This window comes from Anolis carolinensis, unplaced genomic scaffold (genome assembly GCF_035594765.1).
Source record: "Anolis carolinensis isolate JA03-04 unplaced genomic scaffold, rAnoCar3.1.pri scaffold_15, whole genome shotgun sequence".
In the NCBI taxonomy this organism is placed as follows: Eukaryota; Metazoa; Chordata; class Lepidosauria; order Squamata; family Dactyloidae; genus Anolis; species Anolis carolinensis.
In genome coordinates, this window is record NW_026943826.1 from 2,115,313 (window position 1) to 2,135,173 (window position 19,861).

The window sequence follows — 19,861 nt, forward strand, 5'->3', positions numbered from 1 at the left end:
GAGCTATGCTTTCTATGTGTGTTTGTAACACATTGATTATATTGTTTTGGATTCTGCTTTAGGAATTCTCGCCTTTCCTATATAAGGATGATTTTGGTTTAGAGACGTGTATTTGGAATCAGTTAGTTTAATTTGAACCTCTACAATCCTTGTCTACACATTAAATGTTCCATGACTATAGCATACGTATGAAAAACTGTCTTATAGTTTATACTAGCTGTACCCGGCCATGCGTTGCTGTGGCGTTGTCTGGTGGTGTTTGTATTTTATAGGCAGTGTGGAAGAGGCCTAAGTGAGGCCTAACTTAGCCTGTCCCCTGGGCTGAGTGGGTTGCTAGGAGACCAAGTGGGCAGAGTTTAGCCTTGTAACTGGCAGCAATTGGATAAAAACAATTATTCCTCTCCCTCTAATTAGGACTTTATTTTTCTTTTCTTTTTGTTGTATCAACCTATAGGTATGGATGATGGGTTGTGTTGTCAATTTTCGAGGTTGTGGGGTATTTAGTTTTGTTGTTTTGTTGGTCGCCAGGATTCCATCACTCTTTTATATATATACTAGCTGTGCCCGGCCACGCGTTGCTGTGGCAAAGTGGTGGTGGTATTGGTTAAAAATTGTTGTGTAATTTTTATTTGACGTTATTTGCATTTTTTTATTAATTTTATTGTAAGTTATATTTTTATTTATTATATTTTATTATTTTCTTGTATTATTTTTAGTTATTTTCTGTTATTATAGTATGTTATTGTATTAATTTTGTAGTGTTTTTTATTATTTTTTATTGGGTTGCTAGGAGACCAAGTGGGTGGAGCTTAGCCTTCTAACTGGCAGCAATTGGATAAAAGCAATTATTCCTCTCCCTCTAATTAGGACTTTATTTTTCTTTTCTTTTTGTTGTATCAACCTAGAGGCGTGGATGATGGGTTGTGTTGTCAATTTTTGAGGTTGGGGGGCCTGTAGTTTTGTTGTTTTGTGGGTCGCCGTGATGCCATCACTCTTTTATATATATAGATAGATTATTGCGTTATATTTCTGTTTGTAGTGGCCCTTGCCTTTGAGTGATCATAACACCAGGGTGAGTTTTTTTCTCTTAACACACACCCGGTAGTGATCCCACAGGAACGTACCCATTTACGTTAACACCCCTCTTCTGTTACACTTTTGCCTTTGGAGCATTTTGAGACACAAAGTTGGACAGTTCTTGCATATTTGGGGTCACTTTGGTGACCTCGCAAGCCTTGGCAAAAGTGTGTGCATGGTGACAGATAGAAATTGCTGGTCAAAATTGGAGCATTGCAAGGTTAGCGTTGCCTCTTTTCTCCGAAATGGCAAGAGATTACAGGGCTGGCATTAACGAGAGCCGATTTGCATACAGCCCTCTGTGAGAGCGAGTGAGAGAGACGAGTACGGCATTACAGTGGCGCATTACAGGCTTGAGGCCTAGCGAGCTGCCACTCCAGCAGTTTTAAGAGGCTTAAGTCCCTCCTAACTGAAAATTACACAAGGAAGAGGGTAGATTTGCCTTGTCGGCGGAGATCAGGAACGAAGGCTCATTGACTCCAGGCAGCTCCCTCTCGCGCTTTGGGTCTCGTTTTTCCCCAGACGGAGATTCAAGGAATCTCAAGGGCTGGAATATGCGTCCCGATGGACATCCAGCTCCGTGTGCAAAACGGACCTGTTAGGGATTCCTCTTCTTCAGGAGCAGGAAAGTGTTCATGAATCTGAGGGTGAGTTGGAATCTGAGGAGGAGACTTTGCAAGTACCCACTTTTCAGGAGAGGCGAAAGGAAACAGCAGAGACATCGTTCAGCTACATTAGCTGCCAGAAATGCAGCTGAGTAATTGGGAACCGCTCTAGCAGTTGTGAGGGGACTCAGGGCTATGAAGCAGAAGCAGGTGCAGTCCGCTCTTGCTGGTAACAAACTGACTCTAATGCCTAAGCCTTTGCTCCCCTTGTGCCTGCTTCGAGTCTGCATCTGGATTTATTGCTGTTTCTTTGTCTGAAGTAAGACTGCTGTTTGATTTGGGAGTTTACCAGAGACTGTGCTTGCCCTATGACTTCTTTGCTTCTTTTTGCATTATTCCACTGAGTGAGCTGTACTTTATGTTTTGCTGAAGTCAAGCAGTTTTCATTTACTTACCACAGTGTTTTAAGGCTGTTCTTGAAAGGCAAAACAGGACAGGGCCCATTTACAAAGGCCGATCTTCACTATATTTACTCAAATCTGCTGCTCACCTTCTGGGGCTAAATGAGGGTGCGCATTAGATTCGCATAATATGGTAATCTTAATGCTGAGCTAAAGCGAAAGAGGAAGCTGCTTCAGGAGCTCCTCTTTGGGGGACTTCACCTCTCCCTTAATGGCCATGGCTCAATGATATGTGTTGCTGGGATTTCTAGTTTGTATTCTTTGGCAGAGAAGTCTCAAAGCCTTGCAAAACTACATATCGTATATACTTGAGTATAAGCCGGGTTTTTCAGCTCTTTTTTAGAACTGAAAAAGCCCTCCTCAGCTTATACTTGGGTGAAGGTCCTAGTTGGCTTATATTCGGGTCGGCTTATACTCGAGTATATATAATACATTTATTATTTTTCTCTATTATTGTTATTATTATTATTATTACATTTATTATTTTACTCTCATATTATTATTGAAATTAATCAGAGAATGCAAGCTGTTTATGGGGATTGTGTTGATGGTGACTCCTGTGTATTGTTGGGAGAGTAAGTTTAAAGATATTGAGATGGGAACATTTGATTTGCGTGACAAACAAAGAATTGGACATCCTGTGACAGGAACCACCGAGTTTCACAAGCAAAAGGTGGACAGATGGATTCAGGACGATCGTCGTATCACTCGCAGAGAAATTTCAAGCGTAATCGGCATTTCACAAGAACATGTGGGTCACATTATTGCTTTGCTTGGCTCTCGGAAGATCTGTGCACGATGGGTCCTGCGAGACGCTGGTTGCGGAAACAGAGTGTCGACATCTTCCATGACGGCTTCGGAAAACTTGTTCATTGTTGGCAGAAATGTATCCAATTGTCTGGTGATGATGTGGGAAAGTGAATAGTGGTCGTTAAAGAGCACATTCTAAGGATTATTTCTGCGTTTGATTTATTACAATATTCCCATCCAAACACCAGTAACGAAGGTAGAGGCATTACTTTTTCCTGCTGCTGCGTAGGGATCGGATCAAACCGCGGCTGCCTCTGTCCTTGTAGCCTCGCCCATTACTTTTCATTTGTTTTGATTTCAAGGTTCTGCATTAGATTCAGTGGCTCAGTAGAGTCAAGGCAGTCTATGGGACTTCTTTGGGGGAAGAGATGCTCTGTGTCTGGTGGTGTGTTTTGGAGCTTTGTTCTCCCTTCAATCGTTCCTTCTCTTTCTCGCCCTTTTAGCAAGAGGAGAACCTGGGCAACCTGATCCACGAAACGGAGTCCTTCTTCAAGACGAGAGACAAAGAATACCAGGAGACCATTGGGCAGATTGAGGTGAGGAGAGAGGGGAAGATGGGAAACTGGGCCTGAGAGAGGACAGCCATTTGGTCCTCTGTGGATTTGGGATTTCAGCTCCCAAAGGCTTGTCAAAGGGGGAAATCGTGGTAGGAGCTGCAGGCCAAGGATTCCCCAGATCTATCCTAGGATGGCTGTAGAGCAGGCACATGAGATATGTGGGTCTGTGTTGAACTGCTTTATACAGGTCTCAATTGAATTGCATTATGTGGGTCCCCATTGAAACTTCCTTATATGGGTCTCCATTGAACTGCATTATATGGGTCTCCAATGAACTGCCGTATATGGGCCTCCATTGAACTTCCTAATATGGGTCTCGGTTGAACTGCCCTTATATGGGTCTCCATTGGCCTTATATGGATCTCCATTGAACTTCCTTATATGGGTCTCCACTGAACTGCTTTACATGGGTCTCCATTGAACTTCTGTATATGCATCACAATTGAATTGCATTATGTGGGTCCCCATTGAACTTCCTTATATGGGTCTCCGTTGAACTTCCTTATATGGGTCTCGCTTGAACTGCCCTTATATGTGTCTCCACTGACTTGCATTATATGGGCCTCCATTGAACTGCCCTTATATGGGTCTCCATTGAACTGCATTATGTGGGTCAGTGTGGAACTGCTTTATATGGGTCTCCATTGAACTTCCGTATATGGGTCTCCATTGGCCTTATACGGATCTCCATTGAACTTCCTTGTATGGGTCTCCACTGAACTTCCTTATATGTAATTGAATTGCATTATGTGGGTCTCCATTGAACTTCCTTATATGGGTCTCCATTGGCCTTATACGGATCTCCATTGAACTTCCTTATATGGGTCTCCACTGAACTTCCTTATATGGGTCTCCATTGGCCTTATACGGATCTCCATTGAACTTCCTTATATGGGTCTCGACTGAACTGCTTTACATGGGTCTCCATTGAACTGCATTATATGGGTCTCCAATGAACTGCTGTATATGGGCCTCCATTGAACTGCCCTTATATGGGTCTCCATTGAACTGCATTATATTGGTCTCGACTGAACTGCTTTACATGGGTCTCCATTGAACTGCATTATATGGGTCTCCAATGAACTGCTGTATATGGGCCTCCATTGAACTGCCCTTATATGGGTCTCCATTGAACTGCATTATATTGGTCTCGACTGAACTGCTTTACATGGGTCTCCATTGAACTGCATTATATGGGTCTCCAATGAACTGCCGTATATGGGCCTCCATTGAACTTCTGTATATGCGTCACAATTGAATTGCATTATGTGGGTCCCCATTCAACTTCCTTGTATGGGTCTCTATTGAACTTCCTTATATGGGTCTCGGTTGAACTGCCCTTATATGGGTTTCTATGGAATTGCTTCATATGGGCCTCCATTGAACTGCTCTTATATGAGTCTCCACTGAACTGCTTTATATGGGTCTCTATTGAACTGCATTATGTGGGTCTGTGTGGAACTGCTTTATATGGGTCTCCATTGAACTTCTGTATATGCGACACAATTGAACTGCCTTATGTAGGTCCTCATTGAATTGCATTATGTAGTTGAACTGTGGAACTGCTTTATATGGGTCTCCATTGAACTTCCATATATGCGTCACAGTTGAACTGTCCTTATATGGGTCTCATTGAATTGCCCTTATATGGGTCTGCCTTGAACTGCCTTGTATGAGCTTCCAAGTGAGGTTTCCCATCTTTGACCGGCTTTCTGCCTCTGCTTTGGCGCAGCTGGAGCTGGCGACGGCCAAGAGCGACATGAACCGACACCTCCACGAATACATGGAGATGTGCAGCATGAAGAGGGGCCTCGACGTCCAGATGGAGACCTGCCGGCGGCTCATCAAAGGCTCAGCCGAAAGGTATATCATCATCATCATCATCACCATTATTTACTTTTATTATCATTTTATTATTGTAGATAGGTAGGTAGGTAGGTAGTAAGATGGATCAATAGAAGAATAAATAGGTAGAATCATATAGAGTTGGAAGGGATATGTATATTATTATTATGTTATTATTATTATTATTATTATTTTATTATTATTATTATTATTATAGATAGGATGGTAGATTGGTAGGAAGATGGATAGATAGAAGAATAAATAGGTAGAATCATAGAGTTGGAAGGGATATGTATATTATTATTATTATTTTTTATTATTATTATAGATAGGATGGTAGATTGGTAGGAAGATGGATAGATAGAAGGATAGATAAGTAGAATCATAGAATTGGAAGGGATATGTATATTATGATTATGTTATTATTGTTATTATAGATAGATAGATAGATAGATAGATAGATAGATAGATAGATAGATAGATAGAATGGTAGATAGGTAGGAAGATGGATATAAATAGAAGGATAAATAGGTAAAATCATAGTTGGAAGGGATATGTATATTATGATTATGTTATTATTGTTATTATAGATAGATAGATAGATAGATAGATAGATAGGATGGTAGATAGGTAGGAAGATGGATATAAATAGAAGGATAAATAGGTAAAATCATAGTTGGAAGGGATATGTATATTATGATTATGTTACTATTACTATTATTTTTACTATTATTATAATGATAGATAGATAGGATGGGTAGGTAGGTAGGTAGAAAGATGGATACATAGAAGGAGAAATAGGTAGAATCATAGAGTTAGAAGGAAAAATGTATATTATTTAATAATAATAATAATAATAATAATAATAATAATAATAAAAAAACTTTATATATACCCCGCCACCATCTCCCCATGGGGACTCGGGGCGGCTCACATAATTTATTATTATTATTATTATTATTATTATTATTATTATTATTATTATTATTATAGATAGATAGGATGGTAGATAGGTAGGAAGATGGATCGATAGAAGGATAAATAGGTAGAATCATAGAGTTGGAAGGGATACATATATTATGATTATGTTACTATTATTATTATTAGATAGATAGATAGATAGATAGATAGATAGATGGAATGGTAGGTAGGTCAGAAGATGGATAAATCTATATATATATAAAAGGGTAATGAAATTTCGGCCTAGGACAAAACAACAAAACTACACATCCCAGAAACACTAAACTTGGCAGCACAACCCCTCATCCATGCCTCTACGTTCATACAACAAAAAGAAAAGAAAAAGAAAGTCCTAATTAGAGGGAGAGGAATAATTGTTTTTTATCCAATTGCTGCCAGTTAGAAGGCTACGCTCCGCCCACTTGGTCTCCTAGCAACCCACTGAGCCCAGGGGATAGGCAGAGTTAGGCCTCACTTTAGGCCTCTTCCACACTACCTATAAAATACAGATTATCTGATTTCCCATACCACCATACTTCACCACAGCAATGCGTGGCTGGGCACAGCTAGTAGAAGGATAAAAGAGCCATAGAATCATAGAGTTAGAAGGAATATGTATAATATTAAGGTATTATTATTATTACTGTTATTATAGATACATAGTATGGGTAGGCAGGTAGGAAAGAAGATGCATAGATAGAAAGCTTCGATCTCATGACCTCTCAGTCAGTAGTGATTTATTGCAGCAGGCTACTAACCAGTAATAATTGTTATCATCATTATTGTTATAATGGTTTGTACAGAAACTCCCCGTCGCCCAGTTCCGTGGCCAGCAGCGACTCAGGAAACACGGACGAGATCCAAGACGAGTTTGACCGGGAAGCAGACGTGGAGCCCATGGTCAGCTGATGAAAGACCGAGGGGAAAGAAAGGCAAAAAACGAAGAAAAAAAAGGAGAGAGAAAACAGAAAAAGCGCAGAAGACTACGAAAGAGGAAGCCGACGGAGCCGAGAGCCTGTCGAAAGAGACACAGAATCGTTCTGCCGTTCGTTCGTTGGTTCGACAAAACGTTCACGTTCTGGGAGGAAAGCGGCGTCTAATCCTTGTGCCTTTGCCCCAAGCTCCACCAGAAAAGAGACAACAATCATCGTGCTTTTTCTATATACAAAAAAAGAAACCTGATTGTGTTTTTCCCAGACGAACTGAGAGACCGAGTGGCCTCCGTCCATATTTTGAAGCAATTATTAATAATATCGAGATCAGGGAGACATTGGGAGGCAATCTCCAGCGTGGATCCCTCTCGATCCGTGGGGTGTTTTGTACCCGGCGGCCCTTTTCTGTCCAGAGATCCTCCAAAGCTTGGTTGACAAAGCAAAGAAACAGAACAAAACATAGATAGGTGGGGAATGGGAGCAAGCCGGGGGGGGGGGGGGGGGGGCTGTTTTTTTTAAAAAAAATTACTATGCAAACAAAGAAAATGGGAAAGAATAGCGCCGGCCTTATTTATACAAACCACAACGGAAGACTTGCATGGTTTTGGGGCATCCGTTTATGGTGGCTGGCCACCCTCACCGGGGCGGGAATGGGTCTTGTTTTTCTCTATTTTCTTGCAAATATTCTCTAATTTTGTTCCAATTTTATTGCACGCATTTCTATTTTCTTTCCATATGTTCTTGCAAATTTTCTTGATTTTCTTTTCAATTTTATTGCACACCTTTCCATTATCTTTCCCTATTTTCTTGCAAATATTCTTTCCAATTTTATTGCAATTTTTTAAATGTTCTTGCGAGTACTCCCAGTTTCCCCCCCCTCCCCAATTTTCTTGCAAATATTCTCAATTTTCTTTCCAGTTTTCTTGCAAATGTTCTCTATGTTCTTGCAGGGATTCCCATATTCTTTCCAATGTTCTTTCCTGTTTTCTCCGTTTTCTTGTAAATATTCTTTATTTTCTTGCAAGTATTCCCAATTTTATCGCAATTTTTCTCAAATTTCTTTGCAAATATCCTCAATTTTCTAGTTTCCTTTGAAATATTCTCAATTTTTCATTTCCAGTTTCTCTTTCCAAACATCTCAATTTTCTTGCAGATATTCTCAATTTTTCTTGCAAATATTTTTATTTTCTTGCAAGTATCATCATTTTTCAAATTTTCTTTCCAGCTTTCTCACTTGTCGTGCAAATATTCTCAAATTTCTTTCCCATTTTTTGCAAATATTCTCTTATTTTTTTACAAGTATTCTCAGTGTTCCTTCCAATTTTCTTGCAGATATTCTCAACTATCTTAATTTTTCTAGCAAATTTTATTTTCCCTAAATTTTCTTGCAAATATTCTCAATTTTCTTGCAATTATGCTCTAATTTCTTTCAAATTTTGCAAATTTTCTCAGCTTTCTTGCATTCTCACTTTTCATCCCTATTTTCTCAAATATCTTGGAAATATTCTCACTTCCCTTTCCAATTTTCCGACAAATATTTTAAATTTTCTTTCCAATTTTCTCCCCTTTCATTCGCATAGTCTCAATTTCCATTCCAATTTTACTTGCAAATATTCTCTATTTTCTTGTACAGGGTGTATGAAAAAGAACTCCCTAGTTTTAATGTATTTATACTTAAAACTAGGGAGTTCTTTTTCAAACACCCTGTTTGCAGTTTTCTTGCAAATATTCTCAAATTTCTTTGAGATCTTGCAAATATTCTCCGTTTTCTTGCATTCTCACTCGATTTCTTCTCGGTTTTCTCAAATTTCTTGGAAATATTCTCACTTCCCTTTCCAGTTTTCTGACAAATATTCGCAGTGTTCCTTCCTATTTCCTTTCCAATTTTCTTCCAAATATTCTTAAATTTCTTTCAGATCTTGCAAATATTCTCCGTTTTCTTGCTTTCTCACTTTTCTTCTTGGTTTTCTCAAATTTCTTGGAAATATTCTCATTTCCCTTTCCAGTTTTCTGACAAATATTCTCAGTGTTCCTTCCTATTTTCTTTCGAATTCTTGCAAATATTCTCAAATTCTCTTTTCAATTTTCCTTGTAAATCTTCTCAATTTTCTTGCAAGTGTCCTCAATTTTCTTTCCTATTTTCTCAGTTTCCTTTCCGATGTCTGATCTTTCCCATTCCAGCAGTTAGTTCCCTGGGCTTCCTAGCGCAATTCTTTTGGGCTGATCTTTAACCGGCCAACTGAAGGGAGCCTTAATGTTTCCCGGCGCAACTTTCCTCGTGCTTCTTTTGGGCTGATCTTTAACTGGACATCCCACAGAGGAGCCTTAATGTTTAATTCCCGAGCAAGCGTTGGGACCTTGCCCTTTCTCTTGGAGGAAAAGCGTCCTCTCAGCAAAGGCTTTGAACCATGAAGAGTGAAAGTTCATTGCTTCCGATTCGCTTTTCTCCTGTTCCAAAGGCTTTCCAAGGGTTCGGAATCCGTCGTGGCAAAAGCCTCGCTTGCTTTGGCTCCAGGGCCTTTACCAGAGGGAAGAGTTTCTTCCCTTCGGAAAAGGCTCGGCTTAGGGAAACTTGGAGCGTGTTGCTGTTTTCTAGAACTTTTATTTGCCCACCTCTCTCTCTCTCTGGTGCCTCAATTGCGCCCCCAGGGGTTTAGCGCCTTCCGCGTATGCGTATTTTGCTTACCGGTTGAGCCGCCCCTGTTTGGCTCCTCCTTGAAGCCTTGCTTTGCTATTTCTTGCTTGTCTTTAGGTTATGGGCCACGTCCCATTCTCTGCATCAAGCAAATGCCGTATCCAAACGGAGTCTTCTTTTTGCTGCTTGAGCAGGCACGGGCAAACTTCGGCCCTCCGGGTGTTTTGGACTTCAACTCCCACAATTCCTAACAGCCGGTAGGCTGTTAGGAATTGTGGGAGTTGAAGTCCAAAACACCCGGAGGGCCGAAGTTTGCCCGTGCGTGTGCTTGAGACTCCCATCCGTCGCTGGTCCCGGTTTCTCCACATTCCCGGGAACATTCCCATTTCTTTTTTTTACGAAAACGCATGGTCCGAGTGTTTGCTTTTAAGAGGCCGGCATGTTAAAAAGGGTGACGGGGAAATTCCGTTTGGGATTTGGGTAGGTTCCTCCTCTATTTATATATTTAGGCGGCACTTCTGAGTGCGTAGTAGGGATCGAGTCCGCTTCCCGTAGGAGGAGGCCGTTCTCGGCGTAGGAATAAAAGTAGACGGTGGTTGGTATCCTTTTTTTAATTACTACTATTATTTTTTAATATATCCGTATTTATGCCTTTCGACGTTTTGGGAGACGGGGGTTTCCTTGGTTTTGTACAAAAGGGAAACGAGCGCAGGGTTGGTTTGCTTCGCAAAGAGAAACCGGGCTTTTTGTACAGTCCTGTTCCCGTCACGGGGGTCCTGACCTCGTTCCTTCGGCGGACGGGACCCCGCAAAGCTGTACATACTTTGGTTATTCCTGCCGCGCGCGGTGTCATATTGACACTTTTTACAAAAAAAAGGAAACACACTGAGAAAAAGCAAAACAAGGGAGGGACGGGTTTCCTGGTGGGGTTTTATTGGAGCGGGAGGACAAATATAAAGGTGAAAGGGATTGGGGGGAAAAACAGGGGTGTTTGTATGGAGGGGAATAAAAGGGGGAAAAAAGAACGGGGCCGGCTTTGTGGGTGCATGTTTGGAAGCGAAGCCTAATAAAAACCGTCCAAAGAACTACGGCGTTGGTGGGATTTCTCCCTTGTCACGTGTGTCGAACACAAAGCGTTCCCCTGAAAAAAGGGTTTATATATTGCCTTAAACATTGGAGAGTTGAGGCTGTGTTCTCGAGATCAGGCGTCAAAATAGCCCTTGTTGTCAAAATCAGACACTGAAAAATGAGATTTAACAACACAACCGTTCAATGCTGAAGCTTCCCCGTCTGCGCAGGGTTCAACACTTCGCCCTTTAACAACACAACCGTCCAATGCTAAGGCTTCCCCGTCTGCGCAGAGTTCCATACTTCGCTCTTTAACAACACAACCGTTCAATGCTAAGGCTTCCCCATCTGCGCAGAGTTCCATACTTCGCACTTTAACAACACAACCGTTCAATGCTAAGGCTTCCCCGTCTGCACAGGGTTCCATACTTCGCTCTTTAACAACACAACCGTTCAATGCTAAGGCTTCCCCGTCTGCGCAGGGTTCCATACTTCGCACTTTAACAACACAACCGTTCAATGCTGAAGCTTCCCCGTCTGCGCAGGGTTCAACACTTTGCCCTTTAACAACACAACCGTCCAATGCTAAGGCTTCCCCGTCTGCACAGAGTTCCATACTTCGCTCTTTAACAACACAACCGTTCAATGCTAAGGCTTCCCCGTCTGCGCAGAGTTCCATACTTCGCACTTTAACAACACAACCGTTCAATGCTAAGGCTTCCCTGTCTGCGCAGAGTTCCATACTTCGCTCTTTAACAACACAACCGTTCAATGCTAAGGCTTCCCCGTCTGCACAGGGTTCCATACTTCGCTCTTTAACAACACAACCGTTCAATGCTAAGGCTTCCCCGTCTGCGCAGGGTTCCATACTTCGCTCTTTAACAACACAACCGTTCAATGCTAAGGCTTCCCCGTCTGCGCAGGGTTCCATACTTCGCTCTTTAACAACACAACCGTTCAATGCTAAGGCTTCCCCGTCTGCGCAGGGTCCATACTTCGCACTTTAACAACACAACCGTTCAATGCTAAGGCTTCCCCGTCTGCACAGAGTTCCATACTTCGTGCTTTAACAACACAACCGTCCAATGCTAAGGCTTCCCCGTCTGCACAGAGTTCCATACTTCGTGCTTTAACAACACAACCGTCCAATGCTAAGGCTTCCCCGTCTGCGCAGGGTTCCATACTTCGCACTTTAACAACACAGCCATTACGTTATGATTTTAGAAATTGAGCACCAAAACGTCATGTTTTACAACAAAGCAACAGAAAAAGCAGTTCAATACACAGTAATGTTATGTAGTAATTACTGTATTTAGGAATTTAGTACCAAAACATCAAAATGTATTGAAAATGCTGACTATGGAAAAATTGGCTACTAACGAATTGACTACAAATAAAGATAGAATTGCATAAAATGAACGTACAATAACAACATGGTTGGAAGTTAAATCCGTAAAAGGTTCAGTCCTTGCTGCCTAGAGAAACAGCTGTGGATCCAGGTGGGAGGCAGACTGCGTTGGATAATCCAGAATGTTGGATAAGTGAGATTCTACTGTAGTTGTATTCTGAAGATCAGAAACCAGATAGTTGTATTTTCCATGCCGAGGACCCTGTTGTCCATGGACGCCTTCCTGATCAAATTGCTGCCATGTTGTCAGGGCATTTTTTACCTCCCCACCAAAGCGGTACCTATTTATCTACTCGCATTGCTGTTTTTGAACTGCTATGTAGGCAGAAGCTAGGCTGATGGCGGGAACTTACCCCGACCCGTGACTTGAATTGGAGGCAAGGATGAGTGTTGCCACTGGCCACCTTGATTAGCACCGAATGTCATCACAGCTTCAAAGCTTGGCTGCTTCCTGCCTGGGGGAATCCTTGCTTGGGAGGTGTTAACTGGCCCTGATTGATTCATGTCTGGAATTCCTCTGCTTTTGAGTCCTGATTTTAATAATAATAATAATACTAATAATTTTATTTTTATACCCCGCCCCATCTCCCCAAAGGGACTCGGAGCGGCTTACATGCGGCCAAGCTCAGTCCACAATAAAAACAAAGCAATACAAACAAATAATAACAATAAAAACCAGTCATAAAATCACATTCAAGAACAAATGGTAAAATCTTGGATAAAATCTAGAAAAAACCTGGGCCAAAGTGCTATTTTGTCAAAATCATCAGGAGGGGAGAATTATCCAAATTGTCAACGCCTTCAGGGTGCTGGAAGAGGCGTAAATACGGGACTGTTATTGGAGATGCATTAATAATAATAATAATAACAACTTTATTTTTATACCCCGCCCAATCTCCCTGAAGGGACTCGGGGCGGCTTACATGGGGGCCTGGCCCGATAAAACAAACAAACAACAGTAAACAAAGCAATAAAACAATTATCCCAGTAAAATCCCATTATTGGATTTTAGAGGTTTTTTTTTAAATTAATTGCTCAGATTTGGGACCTCAAAGGATGCAGAGAAGGACTGGGTCTTTGCAAAACTATTTTTGCAATCATAAATTAGAAAAAAAAATAATGCAAATGAATGCAAAGGATATTAAATGTGTTGTCGAAGGCTTTCATGGCCAGGATCACAGGGTTGTTGTATGTCTTTCGGGCTGTGTGGCCATGTTCCAGAAGCATTCTCTCCTGACGTTTCGCCCACATCTATGGCAGGATGCCTGCCATAGATGTGGGCAAAACGTCAGGAGAGAATGCTTCTGGAACATGGCCACACAGCCCGAAAGACATACAACAACCCGATATTAAATGTGTCCCAAGCCATGCTAGCTTCTGTTGCCCATTGCCTCTCAATTCTTTGCAGGCTGGCTATTGCTTTCCTATGAGGCTGATTCTGCAAAATCAGGAGCCTTTCCCTTTAAATTCCTTCCCCGGGGCTGGCACTAGGAGGAGGCGGCGCCTGATTGGACGGGAGGAGGGGCGAGGAGCGCGGCCATTGGCTGAGGCGGGTCCCGCCCCTTCCCTAGAAGAAGAAGCGCGGGAGAGACCAAGTGGCGCCTTGTTTTGGGGGGAGACGAAGGAGCCTGGAGAGAAGTGGGTGATGGATGCAAAAATCTTGCACACATATTTGCAGGGATACTAGATATACAATGTATATATATATATATATACACAATACACACACACACATAGAGAGTATATAGGTTGCAACACAGATATACAGAGAGTGTGTCTAGAGAGGCTGCAAACAGGGCAAAAAGGAAAAAGCTCCCCCCTTTTTCTCTGGGCAGTGGTTCGGCCCAAGTTCAGAGCTAGAGGCGTGCTCGGCTCTGCTAAAACTCGAAGGAAGGAAAGAAGGAAAGAAGAGCAAGATGTGGCTGCCTGTCCTGCGGAGGAGTCTCCCCAAAGTGGGGTGAGCCTGGGGTTGGATTGAGAACAGATCCCTTTGCAAAGTGGATCCCGGGTCTCCCTTTGAAATGAGCCACTCGCCATTATTTTTATATTTTATTATTTTTACTTATTTTATTATTTTTATTTATTTTATTATTTTTATTTATTTTATTTTATTATATTTATTTTATTATTTATTTTATTTTATTATTTATTTTATTATATTATTATTTATTTTATTACATTATTATTTATTTTATTATTTTATATTTTATTATTATTCATTTTATTATTTTATATTATTTTATTATTATTTATTTTATTGTATTAATTATTTTATTTTATTATTTATTTTATTATATTATTATTATTTATTTTATTATTTTATATTATTTTATTATTATTTATTTTAGTATATTATTTTCATTTATTATTTTAATACATTATATTTTCTCTTTTTATTGGGTTGCTATGAATTCTCTGGGCTGCCTGGCCATGTTCCAGAAGCATTCTCTCCTGACGTTTCGCCCACATCTATGGCAGGCATCCTCAGAGGTGGTGAGGTCTGTTGGAAACTAGGCACGTGGGGTTTATATATACAGTAGAGTCTCACTTATCCAAAACTCGCTTATCCAACGTTCTGGATTATCCAAGGCATTTCTGTAGTCAATGCTTTCAATACATCATGATATTTTGGTACTAAATTCGTAAATACAGTAATTACTACATGGCATTACTGTGTATTGAACTACTTTTTCTGTCAAATTTGTTGTATAACATGATGTTTTGGTGCTTAATTTGTAAAATCATAACCTAATTTGATGTTTAATAGGCTTTTCCTTAATCTCTCCTTATTATCCAACATATTCGCTTATCCGACATTCTGCCGGCCCGTTTACGTTGGATAAGTGAGACTCTACTGTATTTATTTTATTATTTATATTATTATATTATTTTTATGTATTATTTTAATACATTATATTTTCTCTTTTTATTGGGTTGCTATGAGTTCTCTGGGCTGCCTGGCCATGTTCCAGAAGCATTCTCTCCTGACGTTTCGCCTGCATCTATGGCAAGCATTCTCAGAGGTTGTGAGGTCTGTTGGAAACTAAGCAAGTGGGGTTTATATATACAGTAGAGTCTCACGTATCCAAGACTCACTTATCCAACATTCTGGATTATCCAACGCATTTTTGTAGTCAATGTTTTCAATACACCGTGACCTTTGGGGGAACCTTCCAATTTTACCTTGAAGTTTTTATGGACTCTCCTTCCTATTACAGTAGAGTCTCACTTATCCAAGCCTCACTTATCCCAGTCTCGCTTATCCAAGGTTCTGGATAATCCAAGCCATTTTTGTAGTCAATGTTTTCCAATACATCGTGATATTTTGGTGCTAAATTCGTAAATACAGTAATTACAACATAACATTATTGCGTATTGAACTACTTTTTCTGTCGATTTGTTGTAAAACATGATGTTTTGGTGCTTAATTTGTAAAATCATAACCTAATAGGCTTTTCCTTAATCTCTCCTTATTATCCAACATATTCACTTATCCAACGTTCTGCCAGTCCATTTACGTTGGATAAGCGAGACTCTACTGTATGTGGAATAATGTCCAGGGTGGAAGAAAGAACTGTTGTCTGCGTTGGGCAAGTGTGAATGTTGGCACTGGCATTGAATAGCCTTGTAGCTTCAAAGCCTGGCTGCTTCCTGCCTGCCTTGGTTTAATCCTTGGTTGGGAGGTCAAATCCACAAGGAGCAGGTGGACAATTTCAACAGAAAAAGAGGAAACCATGAAAATGAACAAAATCTGGCTACCAGTATTTTAAAAAAAATCTCTAAAATCAGGGCAGTTAAATAAAGAACAATACTCAGAAATCAGGGGAATTCCAGACAGGAAGCAATAATAATAATAATAATAATAATAATAATAATAATAATAATAATAATAATAAAACTTTATTTATACCCCGCCACCATCTCCCCAATGGGGACTCGGGGCGGCTTACATGGGGCCATGCCCAAGACAATACAATATAACCATAACATAATACAATTAAATAATACATTACATAAAATAAACAGTACAACATAAGATCAAAACAGCAATATAACAAGAGCGGGCCGCATGAACACTACATTTAAAAACTAGATTAAAAATTAAAACTCTGGGTGAGAAAGGGATCAGAATAAAAACCTCGAGGGACGGGACATCAGATAGTGAACCAGTCTAGAGGATAAATATTGGGGGGGAGTAGCATAGAACATTTACTCTCCGAAAGCACACCGGAAGAGCAATCAGGGCCAGCTAACACCTCCCAACAAAGGATTCCTCCCCAAGCAGGAAGCAGCCAGGCTTTGAAGCTGCAGGGCCATTCAATGCTAATTAAGAAATAAATACCCCATTTGCCAAGTTTCCAACAGACCTCATAATCTCTAAAGATGCCTGCCATAGACGTGGGTGAAACGTCAGGAGAGAATGCTGCTGGAACATGGCCAGACAGCCCTTCACATTCACAGCAACCCATTATATTATTATATTTAGTATTCGTATATTTAGTGCTATTATTATTAGTATATTTACTATTACAGTAGAGTCTCACTTATCCAACATAAACAGGCCAGCAGAATGTTGGATAAGCAAATATGTTGGATAATAAGGAGGCATTAAGGAAAAGCCTATTAAACATCAAATTAGGTTATGATTGTACAAATTAAGCACCAAAACATCATGTTATACAACAAATTTGACAGAAAAAGTAGTTCAATACGCAGTAATGCTATGTAGTAATTACTGTACGAATTTGGCACCAAAATATCACGATGTATTGAAAACATTGACTACAAAAATGCGTTGGATAACCCAGAACATTGGATAAGCGAGACTCTACTGTATTTACTATTATTATTTATTATATTTAGTATAATAATATGTATTATTATTATTAATACGTTTTAAATTAGCGTATTTATTATATTATTAATATATTTAGAATTAGTATTATTATATTTAGTATTATATTATATTTAGTGTATTTAGTGTTATTTTGTTTAGTAGTATTATTTATTATATTTAGTACAATATTTTATATTTAGTGTAATAATAAATAATAATAATAATAATATCTGAGTTGCATGGCAATTTGAGTTGCATGGCAAGGGCGATTCTGAGGAAGCTTGCTCTGAGGCTGAGAGAGTGTGACCCCAACGGGGATTCGAACCCGGGTCTCTGGAATTTCCCCAAACTGCCTTCTTATATTAGTTCCAAATACTTTGGGAGGAAAAAAAAAAAAAACATTTTGAGAATGTGACTCTCGGAAAGGGTCGGAAATGTAGGTGAGAGTCGTGCCTGGAATGCGGTCACGCAGCGGAAAAGTTTTGCCCAACTTTGTGCTCAAAGGAAATTTGCAAAACCTTTGGTGGGAGATGGACAGGCTTTGAAGCGGCTTTGAGTTCACTTTCAGCACAGATATTGGATTTTTCCATTTATTTTATTTGCGTGGCGACTTCATGTTGACCCCACTGTTGTTGTTATTACGCAGTAAAAATCCATATTATTATTCTGTTACACCCTATTATTAGCATTGTTATTATTATACTGCAACACCCTATTATTATTATTATTATTATTATTATATACTAACATTATTACTACTACTACTACTACAATATGATAAGACCTTATAATAATAATAATAATAATAATAATAATAATAATAATAATAATAATAATAATAATATAAGACCTTATTATTGTTGTTGTTGTTGTTATACAGTAACACCTATAATAATAATATTATAAGGCCTTATTATTAGCAGCCATGCTTTGAAGTTGCATGACAGCTTGGAAAACTCACAGCAACCCAGACCTATTAATAATAATAATAATAATAATAATAATAACATTATTATTACTACTACTATATTTTTATAAGACATTATAATAGTAATAATAATAATAATAATACTGTAAGACCTTATTATTGTTGTTGCTGTTGTTGTTATTATACAGTAACACCTATAATAATAATATTGTAAGGTCTTATTATTAGCAGCCATGCTTTGAAACTGCATGACAGCTTGGAAAACTCACAGCAACCCAGACCTATTATTATTATTATTATTATTATTGACACAACCCCACAGTATGTCACAGCAAACAAGAAAGACATGCTGGATTTCGTATTATTATTGTTATTATTATATAGTCAGACCCTATTATTATCATAGAGTAAAACCTATTATTATTATTATATTGTAACATACTATTATTATTATATAGTAATATCCTACTATTATTATTATTATTATTATTATTACTTTACTCAGTCTGTTTTTATAACCTTTCCATGTTTAAATCCTGTTTTATTAGTTTGCTATTTTATCGTTATATGGTAATGTTTAAATTTTATAATTATGCATTTTTGCATATATGCAATTTTATAATTATGAAATTTCTTCATTTGATGGTTTTATATTGTTATTGTTTTTATCTGGGCTTGACCCCATGTAAGCCACCCCAAGCCCCTTCGGGGTGGTGGAGGCGGGGTATAAAACGAAAGTTATTATTATTACTATTATTATTATTACATTGTAAGACATTGTTGTTATTATTCTGCTGCATTCCTTTCCTAAAGGAAACCCAAAGTGGCTAAGAATGCTTTAAAAGCAATGCTTTAAACATGAGAACTATTTTAATAATACAGTAGAGTCTCACTTATCCAAGCTAAATGGGCCGGCAGAAGCTTGGATAAGCGAATATCTTGGATAATAAGGTGGGATTAAGGAAAAGCCTATTAAACATCAAATTATGTTATGATTTTACAAATTACGCACCAGAACATCATGTTATACAACAAATTTGACAGAAAAAGTAGTTCAATACACATTAATGCTATGTAGTAATTACTGTATTTACGAATTTAGCGTTGGATAATCCAGAATGTTGGATAAGCGAGTGTTAGATAAGTGAGACTCTACTGTATATAGTAATATCCTATTATTATTATTATTATTATTATTATTATTATTATTATTATTATTACACAGTAACACCCATTACTGTATTATAATATTGTTATTATTATACTGTAACACGCCATTATCATTATTATTATTATTATTATTACTTTACTCAGTCTGTTTTTATAACTTTTCCATGTTTAAATCATGTTTTATTAGTCTGCTATTTTATCGTTATATGTTAATGTTTAAATTTTATAATTATGCATGTCTTTTCTTCATTTGGTGTTCTTATATTGTTATTGTTTGTATCTGGGCTTGACCCAGATAAAAATAATAATACTAATAATAGAAACCATTAAAAGACATGTAAAAATTCCCATGGAGTTCACTGTTCTCTATCTCTTTTGGGGAATTGACTCCTAATGGACTTCCCATCACAATCCTCCTTATCAGCCCTTATCACGCTTGGCGTTGCCGCCTGAGAAACAAGTCCCAGCCGAATCAGAAGTAATGACAGCTCAGGCCTTATCGGAGCGAGATAGCCGGCCATAAAGAGCATTAGGAAAAGCAAACACACCCTCTCTTGACACACACGGC

The 19,861-nt window shown here is 38.9% G+C and overlaps 2 protein-coding genes across 3 annotated transcripts in view; both read left to right on the forward strand.

The window, feature by feature from the left end:
- Positions 1 to 10,967, forward strand: part of iffo2 (intermediate filament family orphan 2) — an 88,033-nt gene extending 77,066 nt beyond the window's left edge. For both annotated transcript variants that reach the window (XM_062965880.1, XM_062965879.1), the window contains 3 exons: positions 3,397 to 3,489; positions 5,243 to 5,373; positions 7,119 to 10,967. In XM_062965880.1, the coding sequence (XP_062821950.1) occupies positions 3,397 to 3,489; positions 5,243 to 5,373; positions 7,119 to 7,224 (330 nt within the window). In that variant the 3' untranslated portion in view covers positions 7,225 to 10,967. The remainder of the gene's footprint in view (positions 1 to 3,396; positions 3,490 to 5,242; positions 5,374 to 7,118) is intronic.
- Positions 10,968 to 14,161: 3,194 nt separating this feature from the next.
- Positions 14,162 to 19,861, forward strand: part of aldh4a1 (aldehyde dehydrogenase 4 family member A1) — a 54,430-nt gene continuing 48,730 nt past the window's right edge. Inside the window, exon 1 of the mRNA XM_062965878.1 lies at positions 14,162 to 14,315. Within this exon, the coding sequence (XP_062821948.1) occupies positions 14,275 to 14,315 (41 nt within the window). The 5' untranslated portion in view covers positions 14,162 to 14,274. The remainder of the gene's footprint in view (positions 14,316 to 19,861) is intronic.